This window comes from Hyperolius riggenbachi, chromosome 6, assembly GCF_040937935.1.
Source record: "Hyperolius riggenbachi isolate aHypRig1 chromosome 6, aHypRig1.pri, whole genome shotgun sequence".
NCBI lineage: Eukaryota > Metazoa > Chordata > Amphibia > Anura > Hyperoliidae > Hyperolius > Hyperolius riggenbachi.
In genome coordinates this window covers 367,459,641-367,482,936 of record NC_090651.1, presented here as the reverse complement: position 1 = coordinate 367,482,936, position 23,296 = coordinate 367,459,641, and the positions used below count along the sequence as shown (strand labels likewise).

The 23,296-nt window shown below is 46.0% G+C and overlaps 2 protein-coding genes across 4 annotated transcripts in view; one reads left to right on the top strand and one right to left on the bottom strand.

Moving 5' to 3' along the window:
* UPK1A (uroplakin 1A) overlaps window positions 1-8,391 on the top strand; it is a 32,285-nt gene extending 23,894 nt beyond the window's left edge. For both annotated transcript variants that reach the window (XM_068243233.1, XM_068243231.1), the window contains 3 exons: window positions 2,787-2,966; window positions 5,259-5,342; window positions 7,644-8,391. In XM_068243233.1, coding sequence (XP_068099334.1) covers window positions 2,787-2,966; window positions 5,259-5,342; window positions 7,644-7,688 — 309 coding nt within the window. In that variant the 3' untranslated portion in view covers window positions 7,689-8,391. The remainder of the gene's footprint in view (window positions 1-2,786; window positions 2,967-5,258; window positions 5,343-7,643) is intronic.
* A 6,140-nt stretch (window positions 8,392-14,531) lies between these two features.
* APLP1 (amyloid beta precursor like protein 1) overlaps window positions 14,532-23,296 on the bottom strand; it is a 117,142-nt gene continuing 108,377 nt past the window's right edge. For both annotated transcript variants that reach the window (XM_068241850.1, XM_068241851.1), the window contains 3 exons: window positions 21,389-21,448; window positions 18,610-18,753; window positions 14,532-17,572 (listed from right to left, as the gene is read on the bottom strand). In XM_068241850.1, coding sequence (XP_068097951.1) covers window positions 17,474-17,572; window positions 18,610-18,753; window positions 21,389-21,448 — 303 coding nt within the window. In that variant the 3' untranslated portion in view covers window positions 14,532-17,473. The remainder of the gene's footprint in view (window positions 17,573-18,609; window positions 18,754-21,388; window positions 21,449-23,296) is intronic.

Here is a 23,296-nt window from a genome sequence, read left to right as displayed (position 1 = left end):
ATGGAGATTTTATTTATTTGATGCATCACACTTGGTAATATTTTAGAATTGGATTGTCGTTGTAGAAAATCATAACTGCACAATTTTTTTTTTTTTTTTTAATCGGATGCGATCTTTCGATGCGATTTGAACTATCAAAATTAATTGGAAGGCAATTATCGATCGTTGCCATTAATGGAACAATTTAAGGAGGATTTACATTCTGATTCGATCATCAAATCCAACTTTTCGATCGATATTTTTTCTTTTCCCATTCGACCAAAGAATCACATCGCTTTGCGCTGCAAATGACTCAGTTTTCTGTACAATTCGATCACAAAAAAGTCAAAAGATTGAATCTGAAGGAAAAATTGTACTGTTAATGGGCACCTTTAGACAAATGCATTTACGACCGACATCCATAGACCTAATCCAGGTTTATTATTGATTGATAAAGCGCCAACATATTCCAGGATGCTGGAATACAGACAACGGTACAGGTAGCCCTGAGTTTAATGAGTGAGATAATGGCTGTAGGTTTGTCATTATCTTGAATCTGTCAATACTGTTCATTCTCTGTCCTCTGTGCCCCCTGTCTCCCCCTTTGTATCACCTCTGTCCACTTTACCTCCTCTGTCCTTCTCTGTGCCACCTCTGTCCCCTGTGCCTCCAGTGCCCCCTCTTTACCGCTTCTGTCCCCTGTACCTTCTCTGTGCCCTCATCTGTCCCCTGTACCTCCTAGGAGTCCCCAGTGCCCCCCTCTGTCACCTCTGTCCACTTTACCTCCTCCGTTCCTCCTCTGTGCCACCTGTGTCCCCCTCTGTGCCACCTCTGTCCACTGTGCCTCCAGTGTCCCCCTCTGTGCCAACTCTGTCCACTTTACCTCATCTGTCTCCCTCTGTGCCACTGTGTCCCCTGTGCCTCCAGTGTCCCCCCTCTGTGCCGCTTCTGTCCCCTGTGCTTCCAGTGTCTCCTTCTGTGCCACCTCTGTTCCCTGTACCTCCTCTGTGCTCCCCCTCATGCTTCCAGTGTCCCCCCCCCCCCCCCCTCTGTGCCGCTTCTGTCCCCTGTGCTTCCACTGTCCCCAACTCTGTGCCACTTCTGTCCCCTGTACCTCTTTATGCCTCCAGTGTCCCCCATCTCCCCCACTGTCATGTTTGCCTGATGAGCATAACATTTTTCTTGTAGCGTGTCAGTGAACAAACAAAACCTCCTCCTAATGCCTGGTACACACCATATGCAATATTCCTGTCACACGGGTCGGATCGATAATTTCCGACTGGTCCGATTTTGATTTCCGATAGTTTTTGTGCTCTATTTTTGTATAGAAGTAATCGGAAATCAGATCGGACCTGTTGAAAATAATTGCTTCAACCCGTCAATCTAATGGGAAATTGCATGGTGTGTACCAGGGCATAAAGGTTTTTTGTTAAATGACAGTTAACAGGGGGAGAGTTGGCAACAAGACCTGGACTAGCCTAGGAAGGAAGGTGTTTACAGTTTCGGCATCCAGTCTGAATATCTGAATAAGGGCCCTCACACCGGCTGCGTTCCGTTTTTTTTTTTGTTTTTGAAAATGCAAGTACAGTAAAGTTACAGTTGGAAAGGTGGGAATACATTCCCACTGCATGCTTTTGGGATTTTCTGAAAAGGCAATGGTGGTTGTGCTGCATTTTCCCTGCGTTTTTGATTGAGGCCAACAAAGTACAAATCGCAAAATGCGAAGTGCAAAACTCGTTTGCATTTCACGATTTTTGTTGTGAACGAGCAGCTGGTCAATCAGATGCTTATAATTTCAAAAGGATGATCCTTTTGTTTCCTTTTTTAGGAACATGCATGCAGTTTGGATTTGGACCAATCGGAAACATTGGATTGGTATAACTACCAAGCTGCATACATTCAGAATTTTTTTTTTTTATTATTTTTTTTTTTATATACCATTCCCTTGATCATTCTGTGTGCTGCCAGCTCTGCAGATGTTGGAGGAGGTCAACGAGATACTAATAATTATGACTTGCATTGAAATTGTATGCAGTTTGGAATCTGACCAATTAAATTTACTTCCTGCTGATTTTATTGTTGTCTGGGAACCACACCCATATCATTTAAAGCTCCACCCCATTCATGCCTCACTGACAGTTGGTGAAAACCACGCCCATATCATTTGAAGCTCCACCCCATTGCTAAATAGCAGAGCTGGGAAAACCACAGCCAAATAAGCTCCTCCCCTCAATTCCTCAATGGCAGAGCTGGGGAAAACCACAACCATATTTGAAGCAGTTGGGGAAAACCACGCCCATATTTGAAGCTCCACCCTATTGCTAAATGTCAGAGCTGGGGAAAACCACAGCAATATCATAAGCTCCTCCCCCTCAATTCCTCAGTGGCAGAGCTAGGGAAAACCACGCCCATATAATTTGACGCTCCACCCTATTGCTAAATAGCAGAGCTGGGGAAAACCACACCCATATCATTAGAAGCTCCTCCCTCAATGGCAGAGCTGGGAAAACCACAGCCAAATAAACTCCTCCCCTCATTAATGCCTCAGTGGCAGAGCTAGGGAAAACCACGCCCATATCATTTGAAGCTCCACCCTATTGCTAAATATCAGAGCTTGGGAAAACCACACTCATATCAGAAGCTCCTCCCTCTCAATTCCTCAGTGGCAGAGCTGGGGAAAACCACACCCATATCATTAGAAGCTCCTCCCTCAATTCCTCAGTGGCAGAGCTGGGAATGCTGTCTCTGTGTAGGACTGGCTGTGACGTGAGCTGCCTTCTGTTAACGAACAAATTCTTGCCTTACAGAGAAGCTGCTGCGGTGTAAACGGTCCCATCGATTGGATCAGCTACCAGTCCACTTTCCGCAATTACTACGTGGAGTCTGTCGCGCCGTGGCCGCTATGGTGTTGCGCCAGAGATGCCAACTTCCAGATTTTGAACGAGGCGGCCTGCCGCACCGGACTTTCACCTTACGTCAACAACGTGGTAAGCAGACTCCAATCATACCGGCTGTGCTTCAAGAGCGACTGTAAGTTTAACGTGGACCTGACCTCTTGCACAGGACAGAAGGAACACATAGATAAATGCACCCTGTGTGTGTTTAGAGAGTTTAGCCTTTCTAATTCCCCCTCATCTGTGACTAATCACAAGTGTAATTTGATGTCAGTTGGCTGCCTTAGCAGAACAGCTAATTTGTAAACACAGACTGTTCACCCTATGGATACTTCCATGACAGCAGATAGTAGACGCACTGCATATTTATTGCAGGATTTGTATCAGCTGTAATGTTCTTTAAAGGTTATAATAGTGTTGCTTATCTTTTAGAGCAGAGAGGAAGTTCTGAGTTCAGGTCCTCTCTTTTTTTTTTAAACCTGATACTTACCTTGGTTGGGGCGGAAAGCTTCTGGATCCTAATGACTTACCCCGTCCCCCACAGCCAACCTGATCCAGCGCAGGGACCCTCGGAAAGACCGAAGTCACATGCGCAATAGCACATGGCTCCCAACTGTCCCTCTTTTGGAAGGACAGTCCCTCTTTCCTACGTGTGTCCCTCTGTCAGGACTGATGTACAGATCTATATAAATATATGTATTTCTCTACTAAAACATGTTTAACTCTAAACTTTATTTCCTTCAAATTGATATGTTTCATAATTTCAAATACTAACATGAAGAAAAAACTTGTGATGGAAAAAAAGGACCAGTGTGGTTGGAATTCTGAAATTACATCTTTTTCTCATGAATTTTAGTGATATGCATGGCGAGGGGTGTGCTGGGGGCGTGGTTAAAAGCATGGCAGGGGCGTGTCCCTCTTTCTAATCTCAAAACATTGGGAGGTATGGCATACCTCCCAACATTTTGAGATGAGAAAAAGGAACACTTAAGCCACACCCCTGCCACACCCCAGATCACGCCCCGTCACACCCCTAGTCACGCATACCATAAAGATTTCATAAGAAAAATGTTGTTTTATAATTCAAACCACACTGGTCCTTTCTATCCTGGTTCATATTCCTTCATATTAACATTTTAAAATGAATAATATATCAATTTAAAGCAGGGGTCTCAAACTCAATTTACCTCGGGGGCCGCAGGAGGCAAAGTCAGGATGAGGCTGGGCCGCATATGGAATTTCACAATCGCGGCGCATCGCCGCCTCTGCCCGCCCCTCTCACTCTTCCTTCACAGAGAGGGGCGGGGAGAGGCGACGATGCGCTGCGATTGACGTCAGGAGGGGCAGAGCTGAAGCTGAAAGCTCTGCCCCTTCCAGGAAATGCTGGCGGAGTACCCCCCCCCCGGGCAATTTGGGGGCTCTGCAGCCCTCGCTTAGCGGCGGGGATGCGTCGGATTACTTGGGAGCACTGAAGCGAACTATAAGGAAGCTTTTGCCGGCGAGGGCCACAAAATATTGTCTAGAGGGCCGCAAATGGCCCGCGGGCCGCAAGTTTGAGACCCCTGATTTAAAGGATGGGAATAAAGTTTAGAGTCAATCAAACATTTTTTAGTAGAGAAATATATATATTTACATAGAAAGAGGGACAAATGAGGAGAAAAGAGGGACAGGGCTCCCAAAGAGGGACTGTCCCTCCGAAAGAGGGACAGTTGGGAGCTATGGGTATGCTACCGGATTTCCGCTCTGGTGGAAATAACCAAGCCCATTGGGTCTGCTCGACTGCGCAGGTGCAGGCGGCTCGTGCCTGCACAGTAGAGCGGACCTGATCGGGCTCGGCTATTTCCGCCTGAGGGGAAGGATGCTAGTGCACTGGCGCACAACGGAGGCGAGCGCCAATAAGCTCACTTTCGGGGGTCCCATCCAGCCAATGGGCTTTCGTGTCCAGACTGACTTTAATTAGGAATTCTAATGAAGTCTGACTTCAGGTGTGACCGCGGGATGGGGGGTAACTTACCCAGAAGTCTTCAGGATGTCAGTGTTTCAGTACGTGCCATAGGTGTAATGAAGGCTGCATTGCATTACTCAAGACTGCGCTTCCTCTTTCAACCCGGAAGGAGGAAGTGAGTGGTGGAATGCAGCTTTCATTACACCTAAGAGGCGTAATGGAACGCAGACGTCCCGAAGACTTCTGGGTAAGTTAACACCCCATCCCGCGGCCACACCTGAAGTCATTAGACTTCATTAGAATTCCGAATTCGAGTCTGTCTGGACTCGAGAGTCTATCCCTAGTCCCAGCGATGGATTACCTTTTGAGGAGGGCTTTGGTGATTATTCTAGCTGGACACTATTCAGGATGTATGTTTGATATGTGATCTTCCCCTGCAGGGCTGCTCCGATCACATCTTCCACGCCATTAACAGCTACACCTGGGGCATCTCTTGGTTTGGATTCGCCATCTTAATGTGGACGGTAAGTGTTACACCTCTCAGATGCTTCTCAATCAGGAAAAGGGGGGAGCAGTAGATCTGCGCACAACTCGGAGGGAAAAGCAGAGCCTGTACATGTAATGAACCAAGATGGCTTCTTCCGTGCTCCGTAGAATATTAAACCAAGAACAAACAAGATACAAGAACATGATATAAGAAAATGTATAGGATTTAAAGGGGCAACTGTAATGAGAGCGATATGGTGGCTGCCATATTTATTTACTTTTAAGCAATACCAGTTGCCCGGCAATCCTGCTGATCCTCTGCCTCTAATACTTTCTGCCATAGCCCCTGAACAAGCATGCAGCAGATCGGGTGTTTCTGACATTGTCAGATCTAAAAAGATTGCATGCTTGTTTCTGGTGTGATTCAGACACTGCTGCAGCCAAATAGACCAGGAGGACAGCCAGGCAACTGGCATTGTTTAAATGGAACTAAATATGGTAGCCTCCTTCTCACTTCAGTTGTCCTTTATATGTGATGAGCAAAATTAATGAAAGTATTTTTTAGCATATTATGACAATACGAAAATTAACAAATTTGTTGAACGCAGAATTGGCCATGCTGAAAATCGCATGTGGAATTCAGGTGTGAGTTGCCCCTTAGGCTACGTTCAGTGGTGCATTGCGGTGAGGTATAAGAGGCGTATTGTAACGCAGGATTACCGTGACGCACCACCTATGTGACCGCACAGTGCGGTATAACTGCGTGCAGCATCATAACACACTGCATGTTAAAGGGGAACTGAAGAGAGAGGTATATGGAGGCTGCCATGTTTATTTCCTTTTAAGCAATACCAGTTACCGGACAGCCCTGCTGATCCTCTGCCTCTAATACTATTAGCCATAGCCCCTGAACAAGCATGCAGCAGATCAGGTTTTTCAGACTTTAAAGTCAGATCTGACAAGACTAGCTGCATGCTTGTTTCTGGTGTTATTCAGATACTACTGCAGAGAAATAGACCAGCAGGGCTGCCAGGCAACTGGTATTGATTAAAAGGAAATATGGCAGCCTCGGTATACCTCTTACTTCAGTGCCCGTGTAATGGATGAAGCATATGTTTCATTGACTGTATGCTTCACTGTGCGCGACGCAGCAGGCGGATAACGTGCAGCACTGATTTCCCACCCTGTTCCTGCTGTTAAAGTGACCACAACTCCACTCCCACTGTGAACCAAGCCTAAGAGTTTCTGTCAGCTTCTCACATGGTGCGCTGCAGGCTGTTTTAGTCCAGGTTTCAGTTGGAGGAGGGGGAGTTGGTCTAGGGACCAAATTTCCATTTGAGCCAGGCCGGACACAATCTGCATGGAGTTTGCATGTATTCCTCCATGTTCACGTGGGCTCCACCCACCTCCTATAAACCTGCTTGTAAGTCAGCTGCTAGACCCACAAAATTGCGTACACACATGCAATGTCGATTGGCCAAATTTTGACCACTTCCACGACTAGGAAAGGCCAACAGATTTTAAATACAATAAGCAGATTGCGTAGGTGAGCTCTCTTACCTCATGAAGGTGGCAAGACTGGCCAATCGATTAGATTGTGTGTGTGTGTATGCACCTTTACTCCCTGGTAGGGATATTAGTGTTAGCTTGTCTGAAGACCTCTGGTAATGTGATTTGTTTGATATACTCTGTAAAGTGCTGCAGATGATATCAGCACTATATAAATACATAATATGGTAGAACATATGACTAAGATTGTGAGCTCCTCTGAGGACAGTCAGTGACATGACTATGTACTCCGTAATGTGCTGCAGGAGATGTCAGTGCTATATAAATATATAATAATAATATGGTAGGACATTAGACTATGGCTATGGTAGGATTAGATTGTGAGCCCCTCTGAGGACAGTCAGTGATATGACTATATACTCTGTAAAGTGCTGCAGAAGATGTCAGTGCTACATAAATACAACATAATAATAATAAATAATAATAATAATAATAATATGGTAGGACATTAGACTGACTATGGTAGGATTAGATTGTGAGCTCCTGAGGACAGTCAGTGACCTGACTACGTACTCTGTAATGTGCTGTGGAAGATGGTGCTATATAAATAAAAATATGGTACTTGTAGACTATATCATGCATATGAGAAGGATTGTGGAAGAGTATTGTTCTTGTAGACCATTTGCCACATGAAATAATGGAGATTATAGCAATGTATGGATCTTGTAGCTTGTATGATTAGCAATCCATGGACAGGTGTACATTGACCTGCTTGTGCGTGGTGTTTTTCTTCTGTCAGCCATTGTGTAACTGTCCTTGTCTCTCTGCAGAACTTTGTCATGTTTGCTGCAATGTATCACTACTTCACCATGTGAGGCCTCGAATGAAGACCATGTGTTGAGATGTGAGGAGGACGTTGAGGATTTTGAGCCAGCAAACCTACCCCAGATAACCACAGATGGGACTTGGCGATTGCCAGCGAGGAACATTGTCTAAAAAAAAACCCTTTAAATGTCATGTTGGACTCTAAGCAATACTTTTTTTTTTTTTTTCTTTTAAAGGTTAAATGTGAAAGCCAGCGGATATCCTAGTTTGTGAGGCCATACGGTACAGGAAGCCATTTTGAAGGCCCTAAGATTCAGCCGGTTGGTTCTTTAGAAACCTCGGGTGTTGCCATGGCTTCCCTTCTCAGAGACCTCCCCTTCTCCTAGACACCTGATTGGCTGGATCTCCCCAAATTTCAAAATGGCTGCCAACGAAGCAGAGTCAGTCTACATTAACCTTTGTACAGAATAGATGGATGCCAGCTTACGCAGTTTGTTTTTCGTATTGTAAAGGCTGTATAATAGGCTCAAGTGTATAATACTTTTTTTTTTCACTTGTTTCCTAATAGTTGACTATTACCGTGATTTAAAATGTTGCCCCTCCTCTCCCTTATATCTTAAGATTAGAAATGATTGAATTTTGGGAAATTGTACCGAGGCTGAGAATGACCTTTGATGAAGCCCAACGCACGCTCCTAGACCGAACCCTGTGACTTCATTTTTTTAATTATATATTTTTTTTGTTATGTAATAAATGTTCTTAAAAACGTATTTTTTTTTTTCCTTTAAGAGAATCGTAGCTGTGTAAGCAGGGGCGTGGACAGTTGCAGTATCAGAGAGGTGTAAGCAGAGGTGTGGACAGCTGCAGTGTCAGAGGTGTAAGCAGGGGAGGGGGACAGTTTTAATATCAGAGGTGTAGGCAGGGGTGTGGACAGTCGCAGTATCAGAGGTGTAAGCGGGGTGTGGACAGTCACCGTATCAGAGGTGTGGGGTGGGGACAGCTGCACTGTCAGAAAGGTGTAAGCAGGGGTGGGGACAGCTGCACTGTCAGAAAGGTGTAAGCAGGGGTGGGGACACCTCACTGTCAGAGAGATGTATGCAGGGGTGGCTATGCAACTTGACAACTGGAACACTCAAATTAACTTCCAGTTGATTTTAAATTGGCTTAATTCTTAATTGCATTTAAATTTGAATGTAATCTGAAATTACCGTAGTTGCATCTCATTAATCATCCATGACCCCCAGCATTGCACCAATGAAGTTATTACAGTGGTTGAAGGCAGCTCAGTGGTGCGGTCCTCTGGTCCAGGAGCCCCAGTGTGTTTGCATCCCATATTATTATGCCACTAATCTTCCCGTATAAAGTAGGCTGAGGATTGATTCAGGCTGCCACTTGCACTATACTGACAGAAGTATTGGGTCACCTGTCTTTACACATACACAGATAAGGTTCATACCTTAAAGAGAACCAGAGGTGTATCTATGGTGGGGCAGATGGGACACATAGGCATTTCCTCTGCCTAATGACATAGCTCTCTGCCCCCCCCCCCCCCACCGCCGTGCTATAGCCCCCCCGGAGTTTAGCGACAAGATTTGTTGCCAAACACAAGGGAGAGGAATTCCCTGTTCAAATGCCCGCCAGGGGCGTTCCTGCAGGGTTTCCTGATCTGCCATTGGCCAGCTCTCCCTCCCTGGCCACACCTCCTGCCTCTCCCCCGCACGCTATGAGACACCCATTCTCTCAGTGCAGCGTCCTGACCCAGAGGTCACACAAGTGAAAGTGAGCCATCGCGGCCCACAAGAGCGGCGGGGAACAGCTGTTTTTGCCACTACCTGATCCCCTCAGCCCCACGTCAGGTAACCTACTTTTTTTTTTTCATTTTTTTTTTTTGTGCCCACCTCAGGCTCTTTAACCACTTAAAGGGATACTGTAGGGGGGTCGGGGGAAAATGAGCTGAACTTACCCGGGGCTTCTAATGGTCCCCCGCAGACATCCTGTGTTGGCGCAGCCACTCACCGATGCTCCGGCCCCGTCTCCAGTTCACTTCTGAAATTTCTGACTTTAAAGTCAGAAAACCACTGCGCCTGCACGCCCGTGTCCTCGCTCCCGCTGATGTCACCAGGAGTGTACTGCGCAGACACACAGACCATACTGGGCCTGCGCTGTGCGCTCTTGATGACATCAGCGGGATCGAGGACACGGCAACGCAGGCGCAGTGGTTTTCAGACTTTAAAGTCTGGAATTTCAGAAGTGAACCGGAGGCGGGGCCGGAGCATCGGTGAGTGGCTGCGCCAACACAGGATGTCTGCGGGGGACCGTTAGAAGCTCCGGGTAAGTTCAACTCATTTTCCCCTGACCCCCCTACAGTATCCCTTTAAGGACCGGGCTTGTTTGCGCTGATCTGTGCAGCGTGGGCTCTCCAGCACACAGCACAGATCAGCAGACAGCCAGGGCAACCAGTCACCCCCCCCCCCCTCTGGTTTTTACCCACTAAGGGGATGTCCTGCTGGGGGGTCTGTTCGCCGCCGGCTATTTTCAATCAGCGGGGTGCTCCTCCAAAACCCCCCTCCGCAGCGATTTTCCGCCTCTTTCCCCTGGGCGGCGCAGGACGGAGATCCCGGCTTCAGCCTATCAGCTGCCGGCGATCCCCGGCCGGATTGCTGATTGCCTCCTTTACGGCGCTGCTGCGCAGCTGCGCCGTATGATGCAAACAGCGGGAATATCTTCCCCGCGTATTTACATTTCGCCTGCGAGCAGCGATCGGCAGTTTGCAGGTTGTTCATGGAGACACCCTCCGTGAACTGACATGGAAAGGCCGCTCGAATGCGTTTCCATGTAAAACCACTTAACACCTAGGTCTGCCGATCGGCTGACTGTGGTTAAGTGGTTAAAAAATGACTACTAGTGCGAAAAATTGTAAAATTTAAAATACATGTTAACACATAGCAATAATAGTAAAATGGACCATGAATTATGTTTCTCCTGTGTTAATGCCACTTGCAGTAGGTTGTAGAAATCTGATGGAACTGACAGGTTTCTGGCTAGCTCATCTCCATGGAGGATTCCCAGTATTGAATTTATTCTTTACAAAAGCACTCCCTGGAAAGGATCTCTATAGAGGCAGGACATCCTGCCCCTCCCCCCACCAGTACCAGTTAGCCCACTATTCTGGCAGTTGGACTGAGCAACTACTGTTCAAGTGGATATGAAAATATAAACCCTGAGACTCTCCCATGAGAAGATGGGCTATTCTGAAACCTTAGACCTACCTACTGTAAGTGACAGCAAGATAGGAAAAAAGTTATTTATAGCACATTTTACTCTGGGAGAAATGTACTATTTTATTTTCATGTATTTTAACTTTTTTGTTTCCCCTCACAATACTGGTCCTTTAACCTCCCTGGCGATATGATTATTTCCAGATTTTATGGTCTACAAAAGTTGCAAAAATTTTTCCCCACACACTTTTAGACCATAAAACTGGGAAAGAATAAAAAATATTGCTGAGCGATCTGTAACAGCCCCAACACTTCCTCGCCTCCCTGGGATCCAGTGCTGCAATTCTCCCTCCATCCTCCGGGTGGCGCTGTAACCCTATAGTGAGATCGTCATCTTATTGTCATGATGACAAACGGTGATCTCACCTGAGGGATCCAAAGCCTCAGAGGACTGGAAGAATGGCTGCCTGGGCCTGGATCCTGCCGAGGTGAGATGACATGCTCTGCCTATACCGCCCGGTGGCTACCAAAAGTCAGGCTCGGGATGGCTTCTTTTTTCCACCCCAAGTCTGACTCGGGGTTACTGCGAAGGTTAATGACTTAATCCATATTCTTTATCGGCGGCGATCGGGTAAGACACGCAGCAAGCAAAGTGCTTGCTGCGTGTTGAAAAAAAAAAAAAAAAAAACACACGCTAGGGAGTAGGCCTTTTTTTTTAAATAATTTTTTCTTTTAACACGCAGCAAGCACTTTGCTTGCTGCGTGTCTTACCCGATCGCCGCCGATCTGCTGCTACCCGTTGCGATACATGCCCCCCCAGCCGAGACCCCATGTGCTGCCTGGCCACTCAGTGCCAGGCAGCGCTGAGGGGTGGATCAGGTCTCCCTGTGATGTCACAACGTCCGTTGCCATGGCGATGGGGTAAGCCCTCCAGGAAATCCCATTCAGAAAGGGGATTTCCGGCCAGGTCATTGTGCCGGCGGCGATCGGAGGGCAGGGAGGGGAGAATCGTGTAGCTAGCGCTAGGCTAGCTACATGAAGAAAAATGTGCAAAAAACTTTCCCAGGGCCACGGGAATCAGAATGCCAGGCAAATGGAGCTTGGCCCACTCTGCATCTATAACTGCTTCTTCTCCGCTGGGAAATCAAGGTTTGGGCATGGGTTTATGGGAATTTTTGACCGTAAGAGCAATGGTGAGGCCCAGCAATGATGAAGGCCTGGCTCACTCTCTGCTCTAACAGTAAGGAAGCATCCTCAAACTGTTCCCACCAAAATGTCTTGGTATCCCGAAGCATTCAGAGTTCCTTTCACTTTAGTGTACCCAAGGTGACATGAGATAAACATGTGTATGTACCGTGCAAAACATATTAACCAGGCTGTTTTACTTGTCTTATTTTGCTGCCTAAAATAGTTAATTTTCAGGCATGCAAATGACAGCTTCTGTCTTGTCAATACCTTGCCAGGAATATAGTAAACATCACTGATAAACTAATTACAGCCATGAAAGTTTTCCTGGCAGAATAAAACTTCTGAGGACAAGGGAGAGGTAGGACAAGGTCAATAGTTCATGTATTTTCACTCTGGGACACTTAATAGGCGGCTACTGATTAGAGACAGTAAAACATTCAACCTACTTTGTGAATATTTAAATATAAAAGAACACCCTGGGATACGAAGTTGTTTTACGGAGTAGGAGAATAAATTGTTTCTCATAAGTTTATTTTCACCTCAGGTTCACTTTAACTACCCTGGCGTTCTATTAAGATCGCCAGGGCAGCTGTGGGAGGGTTTTTTTTAATAAAAAAAAAAGATTTCATGCAGCCAACTGAAAGTTGGCTGCATGAAAGCCCACTAGAGGGCGCTCCTAACCCATATTTCTGATCGCCTCCGGCGATCCGCAGTAACAAGGAAGGCGGCAATGAGCGGCCTTCCTTGTTTCGTTTTGCTCGTCGCCATGGCGATGAGCGGAGTGACGTCATCCGACTTCCTGACGTCAGCCGCCTCCGATCCAGCCCTCAGCGCTGGCCGGAACTGTTTGTTTCGGCTGCGCAGGGCTCGGGCGGCTGGGGGGACCCTCTTTCGCCGCTGCACGCGGCGGATTGCCGCGCTGAGGCAGCAATCAGGTAGCACACGCGGCTGGCAAAGTGCCGGCTGCGTGTGCTGCTTTTTACAGCGAGCAAATCGGCCCAGCAGGGCCTGAGCGGCTCGTCCATACCGCTAAGGTGGTTAATAAATAGGAAAAGACCAACCCCTGAAAAACAACCCCAGTCAGACAAGTAGTGCTCTGAAGCAGTGGAGATGTGTTCTCTGGTGTGACAAATCAGGGTTCTCTGGCAATTGGATGATGATGGGATTTGTGAGGCATACATGAAAAAAGGCAGAGAATTGCTCAGTGGCGTAGCTAAGGAGCAGCGGGCCCCGATGCAAGTTTTACAATGGGGCCCCCCCAAGCACTCTATACGTAACAATTGATACGGCGCACCAAAACCTGCCATGGGCAACTACAGTTTCAGAGGTGCAAGAAAAGGATGGGAAACAGTTTAAGGATTACCACTATTCAAAGTATCTATAGAAGTAATTATGAGCACAGGACCAATAGAGAGCTAATACTGTAGTTGAGGGAGGGCCCTTCGGGGCCCCTCTGGCTCAAGGGTTCCGATGCGGTCGCTACCTCTGCAACCCCTATTGCTACGCCCCTGGTATTGCTTTAAAGGACAGATGCAAGGTAATTAAAAAACAAAAAAAATTCTACTTACCTGGGGCTTCCTCCAGCCCCTGGCAGCCAAAATGTCCCTTGCCACAGCTCGATTCGGGGCATCGGTAACCCCCTCCGTGCGCCAGTGTCCCCTCTGGTGCAGATGCTGACCTCACCAGGTCGGCATCTACTGCACCTGCGCGAGAGGTAGTCACACTGACATCTGGAGTGTTCTGCGCAGTAATTCTGAGGCTGCGCAGAAAACTCCAGATGTCAGCGCGACCGCGAGAGGCTCTTGTGCAGGTGCAGTAGATGCTGACCTGGCAAGTTCAGCATCTGCACCAGAGGGGACATCGGGCCGGTGGCTGGAAGCGGAGCTGCATCGTGGGACATATTGGCTGCCGACCTTTTATCTTTGGGGTCATCTGTAGGCAATTGTCTATGCTGTGAAGATACGAGATGTGTAGCACCTGAAACTATGGATGCTGGAAGCCTGTGCTAGCATTTCTCCTGAGATGTTGCTATCAGTGTTTGAAGAGTGGGAGAAGAGGGTTACATTGACAATCCAACACAATGGGCAGCACATGAAACACATTTTATAAGTGGTCAGAAACTTGTAAATAACTCATGAAAGAAAAAAGTTGTGTTAAAACCAAGCACACCATTTGTTTTTCTTGTGAAATTCCCAATACGTTTGATGTCACATGACCCTCTTCCTATTGAAAAAACAAAAGTTGGATTCAAAATGGCCAACTTCAAAATGGCCATCATGGTCACCACCACCAAAATTTGCCCCCCCTCACATATACTAATGTGCTACAAACAGGAAGTAAATATCACCAACGATTCCCATTTTATTAAGGTGTATCCATATAAATGGCCCACCCTGTATATCAGTGTCTGTTTTGCTGTGTTGTGTCAGACTCAGAGGCAGAACAGTAGTACGCACACACAATAAAAAAAAAACTAGTAGACAACCATTTATCACACATGCTACGGTTTTAATGCATGATGATAAGACAACTGTTAAACATTTTTAGTCTCCAAAGTTTGTGTGGTTGGCATCCTGAAACTACAAATATATTTATTTTATGTAGTTGACTCGGCCTAGCCTGCATGGGAAAGCCTCACTGTAACGGAACTGAGAAGCAAACACGGAAAATACGGCCTAGACCCAAGCCAGAGACCTTGGGCCTCTGAGGTGACCGGGTTTTGCACGGTCTGTGTAAAAATTGACTATTTTTTCACATTCAAGCTGAAGCTTTTTTTTTTTTCTTTTTTAAACTAGTACTGTGGTTTTGGTCAGATCTGTGAAAAAGGCTACGGGTTACTAGGTTTTAACAGGACAAAAAAAGGCCTCTCAAATTACTGATCTAAAACACTTATGTACACATGTATATACAACAAACATGGGTAACATCGGCTGCCTAGAGGTGCGGCTGTTACAATCCTGTGTGTAGAAGATATCGATGTGGAAGGGTGTCCAATATTGGGGGTGGGGGCTCGAATTCAACTCAGCCAGCCAGCAGAAATTCTCACACAGCTACTCTGAGGACGATTTGTGGACAATATAAATGTTCATAAGAACTCCAGGGCTTCACAATCTGCGTTCCACTCACAAATAATTGGTGCCACCTTATGAATTAAGTCATTTTTATTGCCCCCCCTCTAGCACAAGATGGCCGCTCCATGGTTCACCCATATGAACCTCTTGAGTTATGTCTGCAATCTTATGAACGTCGGCGTCTGCAACGGAGATAGACAACCACAGATATCTGCCTGTGTGTCCTCCTACAAGCCTCATAATAGGTTAGGAGGCTCTTATCTTACTGATTTATGAAAACTGGAGACGTTGACCATCAAAAACAAATTGAGACTCCAGTTTGTGTATTGATGTTTTTGCTATAAAAAGTTTCCATCTCAGATAGCAGGTCAAAGTTTTTAAACAGACGTCTAGGCCAAGATGATCCTATTCTAGTCTGTACAGCCTCTAGTTCTCCCCTGAGCATTTAAAACAGGCTAATCGTTGGAGCTGGATGGTGGACTGGTGGCCTTAAAGACAACCTTCTGCTACACTTGGACCACAATAGGGCAACACAATAAGCATATCAGCAAGGTCAAACAGCCAGTGGGTACGGGGAAACTAAGTCTTGGATATCACAAGAGGTAAGCAGTGATGCAACTTTCTGTAGGGCATTTAAGGTGGACCTCAGACGGTGTCTCGACCTCTGCTGGGGTTTTGCAAACAGCCAGAGGGAAATCGTTTGCCTGGATTTTAAGTGGAGGCAATAGCTGAACTTAGGACTATACATAGAATAACAGAAGGGGAATGTATTTATGAATAAAGTCCCCAATAAAAGCGTATCTGTCTTTTGCCCTTAGAGGGCATGCCATCTGTTTTTATAACTCGTAGGATAACATAGTCTATCCATTCCCTATGTAAGTTTTGGGCAAAAGTGACTCCAGTATCGAGAAGGGCATTAACATTTGGCCAAGACCAGTTTTACGTTCCGTTCCTTGAGATAGCTGCATTTTCAGAAAGGTTCTCGGTAAAATATTTTTATATCTATTTCTGGTGAGATTGGACAATATCTTGAGTTATCTGCGATATATCGTGTAGACCTGCGTCAGAAGATCACAGATGGAATTCTGTCCAGGATACAAGTTCACAAAGCTCAGAGGCTCCTGTTATGCCTTTTTTTTTTAGACAGTGTTTTAAAACTGTGAAATTGGACCACCAGTTTTCATAAATCAGACCACGTGTTTACAATTATCTGTCTCGATAGCTGCTAAATTATGATGTCCACATTACATACTACTGCAGCCTAAATTTCAGCTCTTTGAAGAATATTCTTCCAGTAGCCATTAGAAAAATAAAAGAACATGACTTGAAACAATCACTAGGTTTTAGATAAAACCAAAACAAAACGCAAGAACAACAGTTGTACGTTGTCCAACTAACGAGAGTCCCTCAAAATGTTATTCTTGAGTTGTGCTCCTCATTTGCACATCCCCTCCAAGTTTCTGCCCTCGGTGTTGCCTCCAACTTACCTACACAATTGGTGAGCATCATCTACCCCCCCTCTGGTAAGCTTTAACTTTTCAACTCTACCCGGACAAAGTGAAAAACTGACCAATGTTTTTCTCTTAAAGTTAGTTTTGAAAAATAGGACCTTGTCCTCCATACTTTAGAGTTTTGAGAAACCCAGAAGGATGAAGAGAACTTCAGGTAATGTTTTAAAGTACTGCCAATAACATGTAAGAAGAACACGAGGCAGGTTATGGGCAAATCTAATTCTTTGGTGGCTGGTGGGGTGTCCGAGGCAGGTGGACACGGCCGAGGCCTACACCTGTCAAGCCACACAGCAGTCAAAAAAGTCAAATAAATTATGAAGCAGCAAAGAGTGATTGTGTGGGGTGTGTGATAACGTCGGGCTGTTGATGGATTTGGAAGTTCCCCTGTGTTGCTGCGATGCCTTGCTGGTTTCTCTGCAATAAGTGGGAATTGACCATTGGCGGGTGTAGGGGTTGGGAGGGAGGGAGGTGGGCCTGTGGTTTCGGTACGGGGTGACTAATAATTGGGGAACGTTTCACAACGAGAGGTTAGCGCTGGCCGTCTCTTTCTCCCTTCGTAGTCATAAATAATTTAAGTGCATTCACAAGGGACGGAGACGGACGCTTTTAACCTGTTGTGTCCCAGATGCTATTGCAGTCTGGTTCAAGTCCTGTATCGGCCAGGATCTTGTAGGTTGCACCACTGTGCCTGGGGAGGGGCGGGGCAGATATTCTTTTGCTGTGACTCCCCCCATTTTCTTTATTAAATATTCCCTTTTGTCCCAACCCCTATTGTACCTCCCTGAAGTAAAACCCCTCCCCTGTGCCCAAAAATACAAGAACCCCGCCTACACCCCCACTCTTGCCCTCAGTTGTTCTCTTCCAGGTATCTGTAGGTTGGGTTCTCGTAGCCCTGGTTCTGCATCTTGCTCAGGTGCTTGTCTTCTGGGGTCCTGGAAGCTTCCACCTGTTGGAGAAAAACAAGGGTGAGTGTGTGAAAATGTAAATACAGATAAACTAATTACACATGGAAATGAACCAATATAAATATGGAAGCTGCCATTGCTGACCTCATACATCCTCACCTTAGGCCAGGAGAGTCAAACTCAAATACAGAGTGGACCGAAATGGGAGGGACTCATGTTATTAATTTGTAATTATATTTTTATTGTGGGCGCAATTTAACTTTTCACCACTAGATGGCGGTAGAAACACTATCCTGATTTCCAGGAAGTGTTCACTTTTTTTTTGCTTTCACTACTTCCTCTCATTATTAAGTTTTGCGGAAGGAGGGGGGGGGGGGGGGATATGGGTAGGGGCGCCCATTTATATCCAGTTACGCCCCTGGGACGAAGCACACTGATTGGCTTCTGAGCTCCTCTGTGTTATGGAGGAAGCACACTGATTGGCTTCTGAGCTCCTCTGTGTTATGGAGGAAGCACACTGATTGGCCCCTGAGCTCCTCTGTGTTATGGAGGAAGCACACTGATTGGCTTCTGAGCTCCTCTGTGTTATGGAGGAAGCACACTGATTGGCTTCTGAGCTCCTCTGTGTTATGGAGGAAGCACACTGATTGGCTTTTGAGCTCCTCTGTGTAATGGACGGAGCACACTGATTGGCTCCTGAGCTCCTCTGTGTTATGGAGGAAGCACACTGATTGGCTTCTGAGCTCCTCTGTGTTATGGAGGAAGCACACTGATTGGCTTCTGAGCTCCTCTGTGTTATGGAGGAAGCACACTGATTGGCTTCTGAGCTCCTCTGTGTTATGGAGGAAGCACACTGATTGGCTTTTGAGCTCCTCTGTGTTATGGAGGAAGCACACTGATTGGCTCCCGAGCTCCTCTGTGTCATGGACGGAGCACACCGATTGGCCCTGCCCCCTGAGCTCCTCTGTGTTATGGAGGAAGCTCACTGATTGGCCCCTGAGCTCATATGTTACTCCGTGTGACCTGGGTGAGCAGATAAAGACTGCAAGTTGTACACAGGATGTCAAAATGACCTCACCTCGATAATCCCGTGGCTGATGGTCCCATAGGGCTTGCGTCGGATGAGAAGAAGGCTGATAATTATAACCATTGCCACGGCAACCGCCACTACCAGCAGGCCGATCAGAGCTCCTCGGTTAAAGGGGACCAGCGTGTCTGGTTCCTGCAGGAGAGAAACAGGGTTGTGTTATTGTTCAGCTACCGAGCCATTACATTCGGGTTGTCATAGCGATTATATTCTCGTCAGCCTCTGCAATAGGCTAGTGAAGAAGGCTTATTTAAAAAGACTAAGGGCTTCTTCACACTATTGTACTACTGTACCATTTTCTGAGCTCTTTGACTGAATGGAAGGTATAGGGAAAACGCAAAGTGCTTGAAAAAGCTCTTTGTATAGTGATTTCTTGAGCGCTTTCATGAATAAATACATTGTAATTATTCATTTCTGGGTTAAAGAGTTCACTGAGGTCAGGAAGTGAAAAAAATCATTGCTGAGCAAAAGTGCTTGGAAAAGCGCTTTTCTAAGCGCAAATTGCAGGGAAAACCTCTTAAAAAAAATCACAGTATAAATCACTCAGTGCTTGCGATATCGCTGGCGATTTATAATGTAAACAAAGCCTAAGTGGCGAGGGAGCGACCTGGAGCGACCGGCCCTCAGCCAACATACCTCCCAACTTTATAAGATAAGAAAGCCACGCCCCTGGCCCACCCCTAGTAACACCCACAGCTCACCCCTAGTTATGCACACCATAAAGATTTCATAAGAAAAATATGTAGTTTGATCATTCGGACCACTTGGATCCTTTCTTTCCTGGTTCATTATCCTTCACATTAACATTTGAAAATAAGAAATACTGTATATTCTGGTGTATAAGACTACTTTTTAACCCCTGAAAATCACCTGAAATGTCAAGTGTCGTCTTATACGCCGGGTGTCATTGATGCCGGGTGACACGTAGTGTTGGGCGAACAGTGTTCACCACTGTTCGGGTTCTGCAGAACATCACCCTGTTCGGGTGATGTTCGAGTTCGGCCGAACACCTGGTGGTGTTCGGCCAAACTGTTCGGGTTCGCCCGAACTGCTCAATGCCCGGCCGAACAGGGCCCCTGTTCGGCCGAACAGGGCCCTGTTCGGCCGAATACGGCCCCCCTATGGGGTCGCAGGCATAAGGGGGGAGCATGCCCCGATCGCGGGGGGGGGGGGGTCGGAAATTCCCCCCACCCCCTCCGCTAGCGCTCCCCCCTCTGCCCGCTTCCCCATACAAAAGTTTAAGCAAAGTACCTGTAATAGTGGATGGCCTGGCAGTGGCACTGTGGAGTGAGGAGGAGGAGTCCGGAGAGTGACGCGTTGAGGGAGGCCGGGCAGCGGGCGGTTCAGTGGTAGTACCCTTGTGGTACTTCCGCCCTTTCTCTGACCTCACGCCCGCTGCCCGGCCTCCCTCAACGCGTCACTCTCCGGACTCCTCCTCCTCACTCCACAGTGCCACTGCCAGGCCATCCACTATTACAGGTACTTTGCTTAAACTTTTGTATGGGGAAGCGGGCAGAGGGGGGAGCACTAGCGGAGGGGGTGGGGGGAATTTCCGACCCCCCCCGCGATCGGGGCATGCTCCCCCCTTATGTCTGCGACCCCATAGGGCCCCCAAAAGCGGGATGTTCGGGAAGTTCGGGGTTCGGCCCGAACATGCCGAACATCTCGGCCATGTTCGGCGAACTTTCCCGAACCCGAACATCCAGGTGTTCGCCCATCACTAGTGACACGCCCTTTCCTGTTACCGCCTCTCAGATCTCCCTGCTGAGGACTGTAGTGAAGCGGCGCAGGCGCACATGTGTGAGATCTGAGAGGCAGAGAAGGAGGTAAATAGGATATAAGGGCGGGGCCAGAAGGGTGAAAGAGGCGGTTTTATGAGCACAGCGCAATCTATTCTTCCATACCGCTCTGATAAACAGGGAGACAAGGAGAGCTGACCAATCCGCTTAGGGAGAGGGAGAGTTGAGCAATCCAACCTGTCAATCACCTATATACTGTTATATACTGGGTACTACATACAGTACAGTGCCAGTATCTGTTCATACATAGCACCAGTATATGATGTTTTTAATTTTTATTTGGTGTGCGTTGGAAGAGGGGTAGTCTTATACAGCGAGTATATCCCAAACTCTATATTTAAACTGGAAAAGTTGTGAGATCGTCTTATAAGCCCAGTCATCTTATACGCCGGAATATACGGTATGACAATTTAAAGGATAGGAATAAAGTGAATAAAAAACATTTTCCAGTACAAAAATACATATATTTCCATAGATCTGTACATCAGACCTGAAAGAGAGACAGGGAGATTGGGTCCCCAAAGAGGGACTGATCCGGCGAAAAAAGACAGTTGGGAGCTATGTCATTACGTTCCTGGATTGTAACTCCTGGGGGTCGCTGCTTATTCTATATTACCAGCCTGGCTTTACACCTTATAGATTGTCTTTTTCTCCCTCTCACACAAACACAGGTGTGATACATTGGTCTGATTTTTCAAATGTGAAGGTGGCCATACACCATACAATCAAATCAATCAATCGATTTTCCATTTTTTTCCATAAAAATTGTCGATTGTATACAAAATCCTTTTTTATAAAATACATTGAAAAAAAACCTATCCATCAGACTGGATGTGTTTGAAAAAAAAAATCAGATAGAAAAGTATCAAAACTGACATTTTTAGCATTATTTTTACATCTGGATATTATTATTTCATCTTGAATGGGTGCAATACAAAGCAATGTCCAGCAGGTGGCAGGAGTGCACTCACCAGCTCATCCCGCTGGATGTCCTCGGACTGGTAATGGACTTGTTTTACAGAAGCGTTGTCCTAGAGAAGAGACATGACATCTGTCAGTAAGGTGAATCAGCATTGGTTGATTTGTCCTTTAAATGAAGATGGGGTAACAACATGGTAAGAAGTGCCTAAAAATATATATAGGGTCTCGGGGTGTAAAACTGAACCCAAAATTGAAGGTCCTAAATTCTTAGTGCACACATGTTGTTCAAAAGTGAAAATCTAGATTATAGCAGCACTTGCCTGCACATGTACATCTATCTACACAGATATGAGACTCTGGCTGTTTGCTGGCTTCCTCTTCCTGAAGAAGGGCATTGCTATCCCACTTCCTTCTACAGAAGGTTAATCCTGTATACAGACTGGCACAAGCCCCGCCCTTCTCTTGTGTATAGTATGGATGAGGTAGGCTGTGTGTGCAGCTAAAGAAACAAATGCGCAAACGATTTCCAAGCTCCACCTTTGTCACTGCCCCTTCCCGTCATCATTATCAACCATATGTTTTTTGCTGTAATGGTAGGAAATATGGCCTGGCCTCTATTGTTCTCCCTACATTGTGAGTCACATGATCACTCCTGATTGACCCGCCCACCAGCTAAATCTGTAGAAGGCAGGAAGCTAGCCGCAGTGCACTGGCAAGCACATTTGACTCATGAAAAAAAAAAAGGTGTTTTGTCCTCAATTTGCTTCAGGTAAAGTTGAGTATTAAATTAGCTTACAAGGAGTTTTGAATCAGGATGATACCATTTATTGGCTAACTTAGAGGTGAATAAACAGTAAGCTTTCGGCTAATAATAAGCCTTACAAATACCTTAATCACTACTAGCAATTGAAATCTAGGCCCTGTTTGCTGCCTGTTATTCCTGCCAAGTCGTAGATTTTATTTATCAATAAAAATGTCAGACTGCGCTTATATTCTTCAAACCTCAATTGGTTAATTTGTCTTTAATAATAAAATAAGATAAAATACACATAAAGCATGCAATTGATTAAATATATGTAAACCTTCCAATAAGGTAATAGTAATAAAATTAATATTAATAAGAATCTGCACTTAAAGGGAACCAGAGACGAAGCACCCTTGTGTATTTTTCCATATATATCAGTAAGAACATTAGATAAAACACCTGCCCTGCTCTCTGCTTCATCCTCACTGCTAAAAGTGTCTGTTATCAGCTGTGATAAGAATCCCAGACTGAGCATTCAGTCTGGCTTTGCAGGGAATAATTATAGCTGAGTTATTATAGCAGAGCCACAAGGGGGCAGACTTGAAAAGACACCAGAGAAGACAGACTCAGCTATAATCTTTCCGTAGCAAAGCTAGACTGAGTGCTCAGTCGGGGATTCTTATCAGAGGTGATAACAGTCAGATTAAACAGAGAACAATGAAACAAAGAGCAGATTAGGTGTTTATTGTCATGTTCCCACTGATTTATAAGGTAAAATACAAGAGGGTGCTTCATCTCTGGTTCTCTTTAAGCAGTAAAATGAACTGTGAGGTTTTTTTTGTTGTGGCGTCCAGCTCTACCGAAATTACATGTTGTGAGTTGATATAGTTCTTAATTGAATGCAATAGGTCCTCCTGATGCAATGCTTAATGCACAAATAATCTTTGTTGCAAATCCAGCTACTTAGACTGGTGTACTGTGCCTTTATGGGTACTGTTCGTTCTATTTATGGGTCGCTAATAAGTCTCCTATAAGGATGTTGATAGGCGTTGGTAGATTTCATTTACTCGCCGCAGCTTGCTCATGCTGCTGTGAGCCAATCACAGTGACCACAGTACTTCAATTGGGGAAAACAGGCTCTGATCAGTTTTTCCTATTGTAAAATCTTGCTTCCCCGTAATCTATATTCTGAAATGTATCATAGATGGCTATA